The 18177-nt window shown below is 39.4% G+C and overlaps 1 protein-coding gene across 2 annotated transcripts in view; it reads right to left on the bottom strand.

Annotated features, from left to right (window-relative positions):
• Positions 1 to 18177, bottom strand: part of ADAMTSL1 (ADAMTS like 1) — a 449261-nt gene that overhangs the window by 7206 nt on the left and 423878 nt on the right. For both annotated transcript variants that reach the window (XM_080372870.1, XM_080372871.1), the window contains 2 exons: positions 3037 to 3237; positions 1780 to 1960 (listed from right to left, as the gene is read on the bottom strand). In XM_080372870.1, coding sequence (XP_080228996.1) covers positions 1780 to 1960; positions 3037 to 3237 — 382 coding nt within the window. The remainder of the gene's footprint in view (positions 1 to 1779; positions 1961 to 3036; positions 3238 to 18177) is intronic.

Genomic DNA, 18177 nt, shown 5'->3' with positions numbered 1-18177 from the left:
TGAATTTTCCTATGGTCAGGTCAGCAGTTTGCTTCATTAAGTTTCAGGATACTTGTCAGGATTTGTATGTTATTGAGAGGAAAATAGTGCCTATCGCAACCCTCAGTATTTATGACTACTTTACAAGATAGGCAATAGATGTCCTCCAGGCCCAAGGAAAGACATCCATTGCTATTCCTCAGCCTTCTGCACATGATTAACTCCTGTGGTCACAGAAAGAAGTATATAAACGTACTCCCAACATGGAAAACAAAAACACTGCTACTTTTTTTCATGCAGTTTGTTGAGGTTGAATCTGAGATTTCCGCACCCCTCATAAAGCTCTGCTCTGCATTTCAATCAAGTTTTATTTCCGAGCTCACATCTCAGCAGTTTCTTGGGAACTGAGGGAGGATTCTGGGTTGTGTTACAGTTCAGGGAAGGTATAAAAAGACATAAACCATTCCCACAGAATTTATTGCCATCACCAAGGAAAACTGCTGCTAATGAGTGTGTTTCATATATCACCAAATCTCTTTTGGTTTCCTTCTTATGACTCAGCTGACAACTCAGAAAACATTTGCTTGCAAAGAGGGGTAGGTAATTAAACAGAAACTTGCCATATACCCAAGACACAGCAAGAGTGGTAAATCTGGCCACTTCTCATCAGATTGCTTAGCACCTCTCCTTACCTCAGCTTAGACTCTTTTAATACAAGTCCCAAATCACTGTTGAATGACAGAAGTTGTACTAACTTCCTTTTGAGATCCTGACTACTTTTAAGTGCTTGTATACTGAAACACACCATGTCCACAGTGGAAATAAGGCAGATGAAGGAGTAAAAAACCAGAAAAATATGGAAAAGCATGTTTACATATCTCAGCTAAGGAGCCACTGAATTGCATCAGTAGGGCAATTTTTAACATGGAGTGAGTATAAAACTGCACTGATTCTGTGGATAGGCACTCAGGATGTATTCTTCTCTGCACCAAAGAGTGTCAAAGAGGAAAGGGTTTTAAATGGGGAGGAAGCAGTAGAGGAAGACCTAAGTGTAGTCTGAAGTCTTTCATGCTGCCCCGGCTTCACTGTATTTAACAGTAAAGGAAAAACAGGGGATTGCACAGGCGAAGAGTTACAATCCTAAGGAAACCACAAGCCAGCAGTCACCAAAAGGAGCAGTCTGATCCCTCTTCATCTGCACTAGATCTGATGGGATGTGCCCATTTTACAAAAGACATTTTCATTCTGCTAAGGGAATTCACAGCTCCAGCTCCAGTCCTGCCCATTTTGATGGTCAGGCAACACAGGGACTCAGAATAAACCCCCAGAATAGCTGCTAAACCTAGCTTCTTGTCTGTTACACTGTTAGTGTAAACTGGTATGAAGCCATGTGGAACACCAAAAAGATATGACCCTTCAGTTCCTGGGTGACGGAACTCCCTTATATACAGAGCTCAGAACTGGCATGATACTTGCATTCAACACAGAGTGAGGCTGGAATCACCCAAGACAATTCAAGCTGTGAACTTTGCTAATAAAAAGTAGGCAATAGCCTCTCTATTGTTTTCTAAACTAATTACGGGAGGAGTAAAGTCTCTTTCTACCAGGTACTATCAATGTTTTCCACAAATTTTGCTACAAATTCCCAGCTGTTAAGGTTAAGCACTCATAAATTCCCTTGTAGCCATGACTTTTCTCAAAAAGCACCAGAGATGCTGCAATGGCATGATGTCCAGTTCAAAGAACTCTTTAAGCACATCTTAAAAGCATGTATGACATTTGAACATGAGACAGACGAACCGTGAAGGACAGTCTCTCCTGTTGCATGCGATGGGCTGCAGGACTGGCTTGGGCTTCTCTTTGCAGTGGGATATGTTGACTTCATCCCCATCCAGTAAGCACCTCAGCTGGGGCATCTGCACACCTTTGTGGCCACAGGAAGCTGAACAAGCCATTAGCTTGTCCACTGACCACTGGTATTCTGCCAAAAAGTACAGGAGAGACATGTTAACACTTCAAAACTGCCAGCAAGAAGACCCTTAGAAAAGAAAGAGTCAGTGGTGTTCTCCAGCATGAAATATTTGGAATCAGTGTCTCATGTGAAGGGGAATTACCTATGTTTACAAGGAAGCATTCAATGAGCAGAGAAGGAACAGGATTCCAGCTGAGGTAAGCCACTGACTGTCTTTGCTGTAACAAACCCAATTTTTTGATGCTTAGAAGCATCAGACATAGAAAGTGAATGACATGGAGGAGCAGTTAAGCTAAGTCCAGTTCCAGTGACACAGAACATTGCACGTATATTTTTAAAGGGATGTGTTTCAGTGAAGATGTGGTTAACTGCAGTTACCAGCAGCATCTACGATCTTACAGCAGTATGTTTCTCGCCAGACAGATATATAGATCATCCATTCTGAAGATGCATGGGGGCGTTGCAACACAGTTGAAGTTTTATGACAAAATTTAAGGAAAGTTACATTTTTTCCATCTGTCCATATTTTGTCCATCTTCTTCTGTCCATTCCTGACAACCGGAGCAATGAAAACTGCATATTCTGTTCCATCTCATCTGCACTTCTCTGTTCTGTGGCTATATCACCTTCAGCTTATTTCTTGGGTATATGTAACAGCTGCGTCCTTTTTAGAAGTGAAGGCTTTTCAAGCAAGAAGAGACTCTGAAACACTGACTTTAGCAGATTAACAGAAAGGCTTCTAATTTCAGGTGCTCAAACTGTGACACCTCTGTCTTGAATTTCTGGACGAGAAAGTTGTCCAGACTCAACAAGCGTAAGTGTAGCTTGAATCAGTAAGGTATGTTTTATGCTCAGCAGGCCAGAAATGTCAGGTGTTGTTTTGGTAAAGTAAGACCTAAGACACTGTAAGGTACCTGGTAGTCCTGCAAATCTATATCCATAGTGGTAAAACATCAGACCATCTATTTCCTGTTGTGCATGATAGTCCTGGCCTCAGAGGGGAGAAATCCAGGATGAGAAAGGCAGTACAAGGAAGTCCATGGCAAGAGCTTCACAGGGCAGATGGACTGAAACTGGAAGGTTACCTTGTATAGCCAGGGACGTTTTTTGTGTGAGCGAGCCAGCCTCATTCTGAGCAAGGCAGCTGAATTCACCATCAGGAGCATCACTGATGTTGAATATCTGAAGAATACGGCCTGCTGCCAGGAGGCGATGCTGCAGGCTGAAAGGCTTGCCAGAGTAAAGCCAGGTGATGTTCGGGGTTGGATGACCATCCACAGCACAACCTAAAACACAGGGATATGAAAGAAACCTGTTGAGTACTGAAACTAGTGAAAACTGCTTTGAAGTGGTCAAAATTAGGGGAAAAAGCTGATTCCATCCCATTTTCTCATAATGAAAAATGGAAATACTGTGGTAATAAATATCTTCTCATCAGCTGAAAAAAATATCTATCCAAAAGCTGGTTAAGCAGCCATATGAAAATTGCAGATCAGTTTGGAAATATTTATATCAAGCCTTCTCAGATTCCCATTGTTTTGGATCATCCTCATTTTAGTATTGAGAAAAGTGAGTTAGAGAGGTTACACACCCAGTATAAGGTCAAGGAGCATGCTTGAACAAGCAATACAAACAGAACTTGGTCTCCAAATCTCTTATTTAAACCACAGGGCCACCTTCTTCTTTTGTTTTTCATATTAAAAATCAGAGTTTTTTCTAGACAGTTTTCACAAAATTCTTGTTATGCAAAAAACTATTGAAAAAACAAAGAGCTAAAACTGAGCCTTTAGATCAGGGGTCCTCAAACTATGGCCTGTGAGCCTGATATGGCCCCCCAGGCTCCTCAATCCGGCCCGCGGTATTTACAGACACCCCCCCCCCCCCCCCCCCCCCCCCCGGGGTTGGGGGAGGAAACCAAGCAGCCGCAGATGGCTGCCTGCCACTGCATCCGCGCGCCGGCCCCCTGGTTAAAAAGTTTGAGGACCCCTGGTTTAGATTTTTTTTGTGACAGCAACAGGCAATTCTCCAAGCAACAACCAACCAAAAATTGCAACTGGAAAAGTATCTGCTGTTCAGAAGCATTGTATGGGTACGCCTATGGATCATCAGCACAGCTGTTGAGGTGTAGGTTCAAAGAGTTCTTTGCTTATTAAGCTGAAGGAGAGTATCCGTAAGATACTATTTCCTGTGGTCCTTATACCAGTGGCACACTTTTCCAGTCATGATGAATTGCAGAAGATTTGTGAGACTTGTATATCCTGGGAAAGATAGCTAAGTTGCCTTACATGTCTCCTGGCAAAAAAGGAAAGAATTGGGCAATTTCTGTGGTGCAATGCATCCACACAAATTGCAGGAGTGGAGAGTCAGAAAAGCTAAGTGCAGGGGATGGCATATTACTTGGACTGCTTGTGGCTTAGGCTACTCCTTCACTTGCATGCAGCTCACTGGTACATGAGAGGTCTCGCTGAAGTTTCTGTAAATGCAGTCTGTACTGATTGTTTGTTATAATGCAGCTTTACACTTTTGTTTATATTAGTATGTATGTGTAATGAATGACTTATTGTATACAAAAGCCCTTCTGAAAGAAGTATACTACATAACATACATAACATTCACATTGGCACTGTTCAAAAGGAATTGGGTAACAAAAGGAAGAGTACAAATTTAAAATACTGTAAGATGGAAGGCTATTCTAAGATTAAGAAATAATTCCACCAGCTGGTATTTCTTCATTGTCATCTCCATGTCATTTGATTATTATTTATTATTCACTGAGACAAATGAGGATGTGAATATGATGCCTTTGTAGCTGCATTACACAATGAACAGACACTGCAATGTGACATTTTTGTTACTGTTCTTCCTCTCATTCTTCTCTGTCCGCCCGAGATCCTCTGCTAATGTATAGTGAGCAAGTACTGTTCCTGTGAGAGAGGTAAGATGACTTAGAGTTGCTGCAATCAAGATTGTATCTAAATATACATTTTTTCTGTAAGATTTTTTTTCCTACACCTTACTGAGGTGCCTATCACTGCAAGAATAAAAATACAATTTTCATTAACCTACCCAGGAAAGCTGAATAGTTTGATTTCCAGCCATCATCAAGACCAAATCCTAGAGACTTGAAGAGCACATTACTTTGTTTAGGAACCCTTGCTACCCTTTTTATTTTGACTTTGGTCACCCCCCTAAACTAACACTAGGGACTGGGCAATGGTAGTCTTTGCTTTTGCTACTAATCATACCTCCAATTACACTATTCCTATGCAGAGGATGCTGCCTTGCCCACAGGAACTGAAGCTTTCCTGCTCATACAAAGCAGAAGAACTCATAAAAGATGGAAAAAGCCAGTGATGACCTGGGGCACATCCTAGCCATTTACATGCTCAGAGGTAGATCCAGGGACTAGGGAGAACCCATCTGTCCTGGTTTCAGCTGGGATAGAGTTAATTTTCTTCTCAGTAGCTGGTGCTGTGCTGTGTCTTGGATTTGGTGTGAAAACAATGGGGATGGCACATGGATGTTTTTAGTTGTTGCTGGGTGATGTTCGTACTAAATCAAGGACTTTTCAGTTTCCTGGGCCTTGCCAGCCCGAGAGCTGGAGGGGCATGGGGAATGGGGAGGGCACACAGCCAGGACAGGTGACCTCAACTGGCCAAGGGGTATTCCATACCATCTGATGTCATACTGAGTATATAAACCGGGGGAAGAAGAATGAAGGGGGGCACATCTGGCATTACGGTGTTTGTCTTCCCAAGTAACCGTTACGCGTGATGGAGCCCGGCTCTCCTGGGGATGGCTGAGCACCTGCCAGCCAATGGGAAGTGGTGAATGAATTCCTTGCTTTGCTTGTGTGCACTTTTGCTTTTGCTTTACCTGTTGAATTGTTCTTATCTCAACCCTTGAGTTTTTCTTTTCTGATTCTCCTCCCCACCCCTCTGGGTGAGGGGGGAGTGAGCGAGCAGCTGCGTGGGGCTTGGCTGCTGGCCAGGGTTAAACCATGACACCCTCTGCCACTCAGCAAGATAAATACTGGCCCTCTCACTTGTGCAGTGGCTACAAGGGTCTTTACCGTGTCCCCCGTTGCTGACAAGCTCTGCCTACATCCACAGCAGGGAAAGGTGTGGGCTGGATAAAGCTGCCCTTTGGGGCTGCTTCCCTCTGTGTGAAACAGGTATTGGAGAGAGCAAGGGCTCCCCTGTGGAAGGTGAGAGCCACACACAGTAGTCTGCAGTTACAATGAGAATGTTTCACTGATAAAGAACTAGTTAATGCAGCTAAATTTTAATAATAAAGGAAAAAAGGGGAGAAAAAGGCAGAATGAGAGAGTGCACACAGCTCACAGTGGTCTCCCCTCTTTCTTTTTTTCCACTTTCATTTATAAGGTTAAAGAGTCTTTTTTATTTGTTTTAATTTCCTTGGCAAGGTCTAATGCATTTTTACCCTCAGCAGTTCTCTCCCCAGTGCTCACTTCCTGACCACAAAGACACAGCTTTCTTTGCTACTCAGTCCTTTTTCCTATTCTTGTAAGCTCTGTTATTTATTCCTGCTATGCTTCATTTTACATTATCCCTTTTGTTCTGAGTACTGACGTGTTTTTTTCTACTCTGGTGCTGTAAAACAACTCATGCAACTTCTAAGATACTCATTCTCAAGTGAATGAGTGACAAGAAAGATTTCAGCCTCACAGATTTAAGGCTCCCGAAGTTTAAACCATTGGAAAACAATGGAATATACAGGAAATGGACAAACTTAACAGTAAGTGGCTGTATGGCTTTTCCCTACAGTATTCTAATTTTTTATAGCTTGCTTGTCTTTTAAGATAATTCCAGGGATCTCCACAGGTCAGCATATAGCCATGACAACTGACAAAGACATGCTGTGAGCTCGTTTTACTCTGTTTGCAATCAGTCTGCACATGATAAATGAAGAAACAGAAAGGTCAGTTTGATGTTAAACACAGAGAAACTGAGATTTACTTCAGTATGCATGTGATCCTACTTCATGCCTGTTTTTCTTTAAATGTTTTATTGTCAGGCAAACCAATATAATCTTCCTAGTCCTGACTATTTTACTTATCTTGTATATTACTTCTTCTTCCAAAATGTATATATAAAATATTAGCTAAAGGAACAGCCAGTAATCAATAATATGTGGGAAAAGCCCCCAAACACTATTCCTCAGGCACATTCTACCAGTGAGTAATTATTACTTTTTAAAACATTTAACAATAAAACTTATACTAACACCTATCAATTGCATTTCACAAGTGACATGTCCTATACATTTCCCATGCATATGGATGCATAAAAGCTATGTTCCATTAATACCCCATTCTCATTTCCCAGGAATAATTTTAATACCATTTAATGCAGATCACCAACACCTATTCTCTATTTTCTCCCAACCCTGTGGACACTGGCCGCTTTATCCTTGCAGGAGATCAACACCTGTCCCTATAACACCTGAGATGGAAAAACTGACTTTATTTCCAGACAGCACAGCTATTGCAGAGGCTTAGTGCATCAGAGCCCTTAGGAGGGTGAAGGGGGAACATTTTTTGGGGACTGTTTCTGAGCAGTGAAAGCTCTGGCATGAAAGAACTCTTCTCCTTCAGTCCTTAAGCAGTTAAACACTGCCTTCAGCCTCCCTTCCAAAGCCTACTGTGACTCTGAATTAATTAAAGATAGGATGAGTCACGGATATGCAAAACTTGGAGAGACAAACAAAAATCTAATTAATATTACATCTTTTAGCAGGGAAAGTGTTAATATTCCAAGGATAACAAAGGGATATTTGGAAAGGGAAGACCAATGTTTCACAACAATGCTGATAATTTCTTGAGAGGAAAGAATAAATGCACAGTGCAGGCCAAATTCAGTTGCCCATTATACCTCTGCAGCACTTTCTGTATGACTGCACAAAGACTCTGGGTACTGTGCTAATGCTAAGAGAACAAAATACATGGAGCATGCATCACTCTTTCACTTGCAGACTTGAACGACAGAAAAAAACGAGGTGCAAATGCTGTTGATTTTAGGATTCCTTTTTTTAGCAGCCTGATACCTTACATCAACAGAACTGTATAGAAAGCAATGGTGAAAATAAACAGATTTTGCAAATAATAAATACAGTTTGTAAAACAAGTAAAAAAGAATTACAGGATTGCCTTTAAAAAGAATACCTATTCCTAAAATATGAATTATTTTCATGCATTCATTTTTGTCTAACAAATAGCTCTGTAATTTACTACTGGCCTGCTGATTGATCCCAGGCAATATTTCTAATGCTTATTGAAGATGGAATCTGAGCGAAGACTTCAGGTCAAGATGAGGCAGTTTCTTTGAAATTTGTTTAAACAAAATAGTCCTTCAGTCTGAGCAAAACAATCTACTTAGCATTCCAACTGCAGCCCTGAAGCTGCTGTGTCGTGGGATGTGAGCTCACCTTTTCCATTCTCCTGACAGCTAACCAAGGCACATGGAGGTGCATGCTGTCTTACCTGAGGCCAAGCAGTGGAGCTGGAAATCAAACTCCTGTAGGCTTAGGCCAATGCTTTCATCTTTGGAAATTACTTCCTATTTAAAAGACAGGTCTGGGTAGCAAACCACACTGGAGACAAACACACACTGTGGTGTATGCAGTTTGGATCCATTGGTATTAATGTTCATCAACATGTCTGCGGTTCAGTTTTATACTCTTGCTATCCATCAGTGATCATTCTTTGCAAAATAGGCAAATATTTGTGCTCCGTCAGTTCAAAATACTTTGAATCAACAGCAACTAGAAAAGGCTGAATTTGAAAACAAAATAAGCATCCCAATTGGTTAGGCATATGTTTCAGGACATCACAAAGTACAATAAATGTAGCACAGAAAGCCCACAGAAAACTTCAGCTAGACTTACAAACCGGCAGGTCTATGTCCCTGCCTCTGCAAGTCACAGACATGTACCTAGCAAAACATAAAGCTGGGAGATGAAAGAAGATTGCGGACTACTATCTGAAATGCCTAGCAAAGGAGGAAAGAAAGGATTTGGCAGCAAAATTATTAATTATATTAAAACTAAAATAAAGCAAGCTAGAAAAATACTCTGTAATTCTCTCTATATTTTACTGAATGGACAGAGAAGTGTTGTAGACCACAATACACTGCATTAAAATGACAAGTATAATGGAGCCACAGGATTTGAAACCTGAGAGTATTTCCATTCTATCTCTACATTCAAAGAGTTGAAGTATAATTTCAAAACAGAAGCAAGATTAAGGATGAAATGAAGAACAAAATGCTTGGAACAAAATGTAGACAAGCCACAGATCAGCCTCCTAGTAGACAGAAGCTTGGTGCTGAACTACAATGTTGTAGTTCACACTGTACTACTGTGCTGATGCTATGTAGGTGGGCTCAGACTGGCACTGAGATGTGCTGCCCACATGTCCTGCCATACCTGATTTTCTCCTTAGGTCACTGAAATGAGAAATGCATGCTAAACCTAACAGAGTTAAATTTCATTCCATCCTGTATCTAACATAAGGAAGAAAATTTGACAGGATGTATTCAACTTTTTAAAATGCTGTCAAACCAAATGAAGGTAGGTAAGTTCACGGCTGAAAATCATATGTATATAAATCCTGTTTTGCTGAAGTGGCAAAACTAAGTGACAAGTCTATCATTTTATGTGGGAAGATTTTTCAATACAGTACAAAGTGTAAATTTAAACAGACTTTTAACTCAGAGTGTTATGCAAATTACTTCCCAGTGCTTTCATACACTGAATGAAATAAAACTTATAAAAGGTAATGTGATCCTGAAAATCCCCAAAAGAAAGAATGAATGTTAATACAAGAATAACATTTATTTGTAACAGGTTAAAGGAGGTCAAATGAACACGATTTTATGCTAGTCCAGGAAAACCATGTATTGAGGGATTCTTGAAATAGGCCAATTCAGCTGATGACAGTAGCCTTTTAAAAAAAGGAAGATATTTTAAATATCTATTTATGGCTCCAAAGGAACAGTTGAAAACTACTAGACTGAACATATGACATGGTTTTTAAACAGTTCTCAGTTTTAAACTGGTTACTCAATGCCGCACATGCTGTTATCAGATAACATTTACATAGCATTGTAAATTTAGACTGTATTCAACGAAAATTGAGTTAGGCCCAATCCCTGCCCCACAGAGGTTGTAAAAACTGTTCCCAAACATACAGCTGCAGAGCGGGCCCATTAAAAAAGCAAAGGAATTTTCAACCCCTGGTAGTAATACTGTTTTCTATAAAATGATTCTGACAATCAGAATCCTATACACCCAGAATCCTTTGTATTAATAAGGATTGGGCTGAAAACAATCACCAATGGCAAATCATGAAACCAAAGCCTAAGAGAATAGATACAGCATGCTGAAATGATCTCCCGGGCTAACCCTGGTGGGTTAATTCAGTGCATGACAAAAATGGAAAAGGAGTACCTTTCAGTATAAACTTTTGCCTCACCACTGCTACAGCCCCAGGTTAAGTGTACAAGTACATTTACAGGAGAAAAATAACTCTTGAAAGAGTGTTTCTCAGAGGAGGTAGAGGACAGATAGAGGCAGGAAAGCCGGTGCTGCTGGCTCCAGAAAGGCTGTAACTTCTGTCCCATTAACGAAGTGCTTTAGCCCTTCAGGAGAGCTTCTGAGAACCAACACGGAGGGAGAGGGTGCTTCAAAACTTAGAATGGATAAGTCCTTCAGTTGACAGGTCAGAAATCTCACAGTGTTTGGAAACTCCCTTAACACTTACTCTAGAGCAAAACATAAGTTGTGCAAGAGGCTAGATCTTTTATGTGAAGGAGCAGACTGACAGGTCTTCAGCCTGGGATACCTGTGGCAAATTTTATACCCCTGGTTATTCACCAGAACTTGCCTCGGTGGATCTCTGCATCATTTATATCTACATTAGAACAGGATCTAGGTCAGCGATTTTGGAAAAGCTTAGAGACACAAGTTCAAGGGCTACAACTCTTACCACAAACCCAAAATTAAAACTGATGTTTCCCCAGAGACCAGTGATACTATGTTATGTGGCAGCATTTTGGACCACTGCTGTAGATCAGATTAGCTCATTCATGGCACCAGACAGAAGGCAGGAAAAAAACCCAAGGCGGGAGATTGCCTAAAGGACCTTGCTCTTTTGACTTTGCTTTGAGAGCTTGGCAGCAGCAGGACTAGTGGATGATTGCCTGAAGAACAAACACTGTATCAGGGTGGTCAAAATGTTTGACCAAGCAGAGGTATCATCACATACCATATACACTGAAATGTACACAGTATGCATATGCAAATGAAAAGCCACACATTTCAATAAAATATTATGCTGTAGTCTGATGTAGAAGGAAGGTTCTGCAATCCTGTATGAACTTTATACAATATTTAGAATGCAATCAATGTGATAGAGCCTGATTGGGGAATTAATTTCAATGATAATGGCATACTCTTGAAATTAATGCTCATCTTTATAGAAAAGTCACTTACCTGAGAATTTTCCTAAACAGGGTGACAAGGCAGAATTTACACCAAGACAAAAATGGAAGTAATTGGAAAATGCAATTAACAGGACAGATTACTGCATGAATGCACCTGGTGCTTTATCCTCATCAGAGTGGAAGTATTTCTGGTATAAAATAAAGTTGCTAAAAAAACATTCTTTAGAATTAGAACTACTTTTCAAACACGATAGTAAACTTACTATGGAGAGTGAGGAGATAAAAAATGATGTTGTGAAAAGTAAGTTCTCAGACAGCCATGATTTTAACTAATTCCTACTGCACAACTTCTGCAGCTGTCTTTTTTCTTAGGGGACAACAGACACTGGTTTAATCACAACTACTTATGAGTTCTTTTGTTTGCTGACTCTGTGCAGACTGTAAATTATTTTGTATTTTGCATTTCTGCTTCCAATTTTAATGAAGTAGTAATTTCCAAAACCTAGAAAAATTTAGATCAGGCTCATGGTAGAGAGAGGAGGGGCAAAAGGGAGTAAAGGAAAACTTACATTTCAAGAAGTTATACACTTGCTCTTGAGTATATCACCAACCATTGCGAGAAATTTGTACTGGTGAGATCAGTTGGGTTCATCTGGATTATTTACTGCTTTTCACACTGATTATGATCAAGTATCAGTCCCACGCTAAAATGTTTTGGCACAAAAGCAAAATACATAGGAAACAATTGTACCACTAACTTCTCTTGCTCTGCTGAAAGAGTTTGGTCCTGATCATGCCATCAGTTTGTTTCTTCTCCTAAAGTAGTCAGCAACACAGAATTTGACTGACTGTAATGCACCCCAGAACATTCAAAAAGCTCCATGTTAATTTTTCTGTTCAGTGTGACATCTAGATAACCGTTAAATCTGCAGGTAGGCAAATACCAGCCACAGACTTGAAGAGGTCCCCTCTGAAAAAAAAAAACCCAACAAAAAACTAGACTGAAAACCCTCCTGAACTTTGCACCTTAGCTCTAATGCAGTTGGCCCTTTCGGAATAAGTAATTTATTCATACTCAAAAGGCTGGCCATTGCAAGCAAGGTGGCTGCCATATCTTTCCATTCTGTTTTCTGAGGCTTCTTCTGGGCATCTAAGTGACTCTACTGGAAAGTTAATGGGGTATACTATTAGCAGTAAAAGAAACATGAGAGGGAAATACTGGTTTTGGTAAGGGGAATCCTTTGCCACTTATAAGTTTAAGCTTTCTATTATTACTTTGTTTTAAAAACAACTTCATCGCTAAGTAACATTGGTGACTGCAGAAGAGGAATTTTTAGTCTAGCTTTTCGTCTTCTGAAATAGCAGTGAATTTGGCACCTAAGCTGTTCTAACTCTGTGGTCATTGGTGGTAATGTACAAAACCAAAGAAATCTGTCTTCTAGGGCTGTGTTTGATATGCTGGCAGTTAGTAAAATCATGTTCTGATTTGTGAAATGAATAAATATGATATGGAAGTCAACAGGCAGAACACAATAAATATAGAGCTATACTTTTCTGGTCATAAAAAAAGTACATTTTCTCATCTAACATTATGGTTATTTTCAATATCTCCTAAAAATCAGGACTTTTTTCTGCTAAATACACAAAATTGGATAGATGTAGCGTAGCCTGGAAAAGTGCAAATTCAGAGTCCTAAGTTGGGAATGACAATAGGTTCCCAGCAAACAAACTGGAGAATATACATATATGGAGAGATAAAAGGGATGGGAACCAGATTCCAAATAATTGCCTAGGCTTTTCCCCATAGGCTTACTTCTATTTCACATTCCCTGGAATGACCACTATGCTTCAGGATATGCATTGCGTTCATTTCATCCAAAGAATAAAAACAGAACAAAGGCCAAGAATTTACATAAAGATGGTATCTCCTCTTTCAATCAAAAAATATTGCTGGTATTTTTTTTTTCTTTTTAGCCAAAATATGAACATTTCATCAGGATACAGTTAGCCTTAAAAATATACATTGCAGCTATACACAACATCTACCATTATCTCAACATTTATTTCTTCTTAGGTGTCTTCCCTTTTAAAAGACATTGCTTAAGTGTTGCAGTGTGCCAAGCAAGAGCTAGATATTTTTTTTTGTTTCAGTCCTAGTTATCTTAACTGTTTATGCTCCCATTTCTCTTCAAATTTGTGAGCTTGTGCTGCATTCCAAAATAGAGATGCATCCCTTCCTCTGGATGCCTCATAAATACAATCCAAAACCTTTATTTAATCATATACAAAGTGCAATACAACAATACTCCTTCCTTCAATATATGTATTCTCAAGTGCACATTATATTTTCAGAAATCCTCACCCATGGTGAGGATTTCTGAAAAAACATGTGGGACATGAACCTGAAGCTTTGGGGAAACGTGTTCACAGACATTTTCTGTGCAACTCCAAGGGTTCATCTGCAACAAAATATTGGAAAAAGCAACAGATGCCAAGAAACACTGTGCTGTTACAGGTATAGTAGATTCTTCTTCAACCTTTTTTCCTTCACTATGACATTTTACAGGTTTGTCTACATTTCTATATTCCTAGAAGTATTCATTTCTGACATTTCTTCCAATGCTCCTGCAAGAACCCTCACTTAAATATAATTAATATATATAAGTAAAAGTCATTAAAGCTTCAGCTTTCACTATGCCACGTATCTACAATAAATACATTATTCTTCTGTGCTAAGATAAGGAGACATTTTTATATTACATTTTGTATCCTTTGACAAGGCTGCTGAGGTTTCCAATGAGGTCACAATAAATTTGAGAAATTGTAGTGCATCCTCACTAGGACCTTTAGACTTTCTTACTGAAATGTCTTCAAATACGGGAAACAACAAGCTTAAACTGAAATGAAAATAAGTATTCCTGATAGGTCCAAAGACTTTTCTGCAGGACTGTTAGAAGTCAGAAACACCATGCAGTTTTGCCAAAATTAACACTTACAAAGCTCAAGATACAACGATACTTGTAGCATAGATAAAGAAACTCTACTGAAAATAGATGAACTTAAGATGTTCCTTTACTTCAAAAAGATAATTCCACAAAGTAATCAGGACTTAAGAAAAGTCAAATGGTCATGAATGTTGTTAAAAAACAAAAGTTCTTATCAGGTGACAAACAAAATTTCTTTCTGAGGACAAGCGCAGACTTTCTCATAATACTTTCATTACCAACATTCAGGAAAACTTTTCAAAATTTAGAGTCTCAAAGAAAGAAATCTTAATAAGACTAAGTTCTAACATGAAAGCTTTCTAAAGAAATATAAATTGGTGTCACTCTAGAAATTCACTGTATTCTGTATTATGTGTGATACAAAGTCTTCTTGTGTGCCTGCCAGGAACCAAGGACATCAGAAAGTGCATGACAACCTGTTGCTCATTACTGATTGTCAGTCTGTGCTACTGTAAAACTCAGAAATACCCCAAAACTCATAGCTATTAGCTTCTGCTTTGCAGGAAGTCCTGTCCTTCAGATGTGTGATGTGTAGATAATACAGAAATGTCTACTGCATAACCTGTCAACGTTTGTTTGAGGGCTGGGGAGGACTGCAGTACTCTACACATACTTCCAACAGTTGTGGAGGAGCAGGGTAAGCATCAATATGTGCAAGCCACTCTCTACATCATGCTCTCTAACTGGATGACAAGTTGGCCTAGAAAGCTACCTGAAATCTCCCCCTTTAGAAGTAAAAGTAAGAAATACATAAGACAAAGATGTTTCTGTAAGCTCATGCAAAAAGATGTTTTACATTAGATATTGATGGGCAGGTTGCTGACTCCATTGGGCAGAGCATGGGTCTGTAACAGATCTTTTCCTCTACTTCTAGAGTGAAGGCACACAAATGACTGCTGAATAGGAAGACCTCTAAAGCAGATATGTGTTATGACCCTGACCTTCAACCTCTGCAAATCCCCTGAAAATTATGTGGAAGAAACAGACAGGAACTGACTCCAGAGAGCAAGTTCTTTGTTTCAAATGGTTGAAATTATGGTGGAAGCATTGCATAATTCCACTTGTAAAAGAAAGTGCATAGCATGTAGGATAAACTGGAGGCTGAAGTTCTCCCCTTTCAATTCAGCTTGTTAATTGTTGTTATCTATTATACAGTTGTTAGTTTCTAAACAAGTTCTTATTTGCAAATTTAATCTTCTGTTGCTCTGCTAATACGCTCTGGTTTTTTTCAAGGTACAAATCCAGTGTTTAATGAAGTTTTGATTCCCATTTTTCTTAAACCCTGGCAAACCCATACCTGAGTTTATCCAGGTTTCTAACATAATTTTTCACCTTTGGTTTCTTTTAACTCCTTTAAAATATAAAGTTTCCTGAAAGCTTGCTTACCACTCCTTTTCTTGACATTTCATTCTCTGGAGATGTCCTATTTTCCTTCTCCACTCAACAAAACCTCATATGCTTAGATTTCCAAATACCAAGTCTAATTCAATGCCTTCTGAGTCCCAAGAGATGCTGGTGTCTGTCAGCAGTATAACAGACACGGGACTTTATACATAGTAATTTATATACCTAAAGTTCTTACATGGGGAATCTAGAGCATGTAGAGCAAACACCCCAACACAGTCAATGCTGAAAGACTTAACAGGATTAAAGTCAATTGGCTGGGTGGCAGAATAGAAAGAATTAGTGGACAGCTTGTAGGGGACGTTGTGGACAGACAATACAGACATGGGTCACAGACATACAAGTTCAGAAATTGTTCACACATTGGTGTTTGCAGCTGGTGCTTAGAATCATATGCAGATTTTCTTTCCAGTGTAGCAACATTTCAAGCAAAGGTTAGTTATGAAGGTGTCACTGTAGTCCATGATAAACTTAGCTACTGCACTGGAAGACTGTGAGGAGACCAAATTTGGGAGTAAATATAGTCTTTGATTGTAATCCATACTGATATTAACCTAAAGAGTAAACTAGACGTAGATACAAAAAAAAAAAAAAAAAAAAAAAAATCTGAGAGATGAGTCCTTCTTTTTTTTTTCCCCAGTAATGATTATTCTCCTTATGGATGAATTCAAATGCATTGGTACAACCACAGGCAATGTATTTAAGTAACATACATGGAAGCTGAATGCTTTGTGTTTTTGTCTGAGTGATGCAACATGATGCAGCACACTGGACTGTAGTTTTCTAATTGATTGGATAGCCCATTCCATGCTGATTTTTAATTGCAGAAAAATTCTCAGGAGGGTTCCTTAGGTTTTAATAATAACAGGCCTCAAATCCAAGTCAGTAAAACTCCAGTGAAGTCGAGGGAATTGCCTCAAGAATGAAACTGGTTTGCTGTTTTGCCATTAACATTCATGGAGTTTCCTTGCCCATGCAGGAGAATCGCAGGGTACAGGGTGACACAGCCAAATGAAATTAATTTAGAAGTGGTTGTGCACAGGCAGTGCAGAACACTCTTTGTGGTTCAATTACTGGTTTCAAACAATAAAAAAATCCCTACAACTTCTTAAGATCTCTTTCCAGAAACCTGAGAGGAAATGGATGAAACAGAGTGTGACCTAGTCTTACAACAGTGAGTACAATAAAACCATGCTCAAAATGATTTATTAAATGCTATTAAATACCTTCAGGTATTCCCCCCACTAAGGACTACTTCAGTGCAGTTTTTGTGCAAGCAGAAATGTAATCCAGAGCTGCAAGCTAAAAGCCATTGCAAACGTATGCAAATGTCAGCACTGGGGAAAAGTAAACCATACAAAACTGAAAACATAAATAGAAAGCCTCCACTGTGAAATAAAATCTTAAAATTGCTACTAAATGTAAGCAAAGAGTGTTTTGGAAGGTACAGAGACCAGAGCTATAAATGCTCAGGCCAGCTACAGACCCTTTGCTAAAAGTTTCAGATGCCTAGCTCTGAAAAGAAAAAAGATTGCTCTGAAACTGCAGGACTTGACAAGATTTCACTGTATGCAGTAACAAGGCCATTAGAGAAGCTGTTTGCCTGTCTGAGCCTGACAGTTTGTAGAGGCTCGAGATCAGCGTAAGAAATAAAATTTTAAAATAAACATACCCTGAGCTTTAGGAAAGGATGAGATTCTTTTTGCAAAAAAATCACACCCACAGACTTGAAATGAGTTTACAGCATCTAACAGAACTTGCAGTGTAAAGAGGAGAAAGAGATATGGAAGGGAGAAAAGGATGAAAAGAAGAAAAGCATTTCATTAAGGATAGTTTCCAGATATGGCTTTCCACAGATACTGGTTGTATGATATACCAAAGACATATAAAATGAAGACAATGAAGCAAGGAGCTTGCAAGAGAAAAACATGTCTAGAGGGATAGAGGCAAAACTCTAGGAAAGGCTCTGAAGAAGTAGGATATGCAATATGAATATCAGACATATGGAAGGATTAGTATCGAAATGCAGAATAAAAAGAAAAACAGAACCACAAGTGTTTCTTCTTTTAGATCAACTGGCACATGAGTTTGCCAAGTCTTGCTTCGAATGAGATTGGCAGCCTCTAGAACAGGGACTGCTTCTTACAGGGTGCTGCACAGTGTGGTGCAACGGAGCCCTTATTCCACATGCTTTGGGACATTTTACTAATAAAAGGACTTCCTTTTTAAAAATGAGTTTCTGAGTTCTGAGAACAAGTTGGCAGCAATTATGACTGACAATGCATTGATGGTTTGATGTGTTTTGTCTCAGTGCTTCATGGCTGGATAATTGGAAGCTTAACTGCAATGGATA

This window comes from Falco punctatus, assembly GCF_963210335.1.
Source record: "Falco punctatus genome assembly, chromosome: Z".
Taxonomy (NCBI): domain Eukaryota; kingdom Metazoa; phylum Chordata; class Aves; order Falconiformes; family Falconidae; genus Falco; species Falco punctatus.
Note: the sequence above shows the minus strand (reverse complement) of the source record. Positions and strands in the feature narration are given on the sequence as shown.